General features: G+C 51.5%; 2 protein-coding genes across 3 annotated transcripts in view; both read left to right on the plus strand.

Annotated features, from left to right (window-relative positions):
• Positions 1 to 390, plus strand: part of pick1 (protein interacting with prkca 1) — a 16,162-nt gene that overhangs the window by 15,099 nt on the left and 673 nt on the right. The window contains exon 15 of the mRNA XM_032536647.1: positions 381 to 390. This exon is cut by the window's right edge and continues 673 nt beyond it. The gene's annotated coding sequence lies outside the window, so the exon portion shown is untranslated. The remainder of the gene's footprint in view (positions 1 to 380) is intronic.
• Positions 1 to 390, plus strand: part of plbd1a (phospholipase B domain containing 1a) — a 24,277-nt gene that overhangs the window by 7,766 nt on the left and 16,121 nt on the right. Inside the window, exon 11 of one of the 2 annotated variants that reach the window (XM_032536637.1) lies at positions 191 to 370. In XM_032536637.1, coding sequence (XP_032392528.1) covers positions 191 to 367 — 177 coding nt within the window. In that variant the 3' untranslated portion in view covers positions 368 to 370. Of the gene's footprint in view, positions 1 to 190 lie in introns of both variants that reach the window. The other variant, XM_032536636.1, reaches the window with a different exon arrangement.

Here is a 390-nt window from a genome sequence, read left to right on the forward strand (position 1 = left end):
CTAGACTATCTGTCCAATCTGAGTTTTCTGTTACAACCTTGAATGTACACGTTCCACCAAAACAGATTTCTTTCCGAGGCCGTTTTGTAGCGGCGCCGTGGCTCTGCTCGATGCTTAGCAACGCCCATGACGATTGTGATTGGTTTAAAGAAATGCCAATTCTCTGGTTCCTGTGTTGTTCTTCGTCCAGGTGACAGATTTCCACATGGCTGGGGACTTCCGTGCGGAGGCGGTGAACGGGCCAACGACGCAGGACGGACTCCCACCATTCATCTGGGATAAATTCAGTAGCATCAGCCACCAGGGTCTGCCCCAGTCCTACAACTTCACCTTCGTCAGGATGCAGCCTCTTCTCTTCGAGCCATGAGAGAGAGAGAGAGGTGTGTGTGT

This window comes from Etheostoma spectabile, chromosome 15 (assembly GCF_008692095.1).
Source record: "Etheostoma spectabile isolate EspeVRDwgs_2016 chromosome 15, UIUC_Espe_1.0, whole genome shotgun sequence".
Lineage (NCBI taxonomy): Eukaryota > Metazoa > Chordata > Actinopteri > Perciformes > Percidae > Etheostoma > Etheostoma spectabile.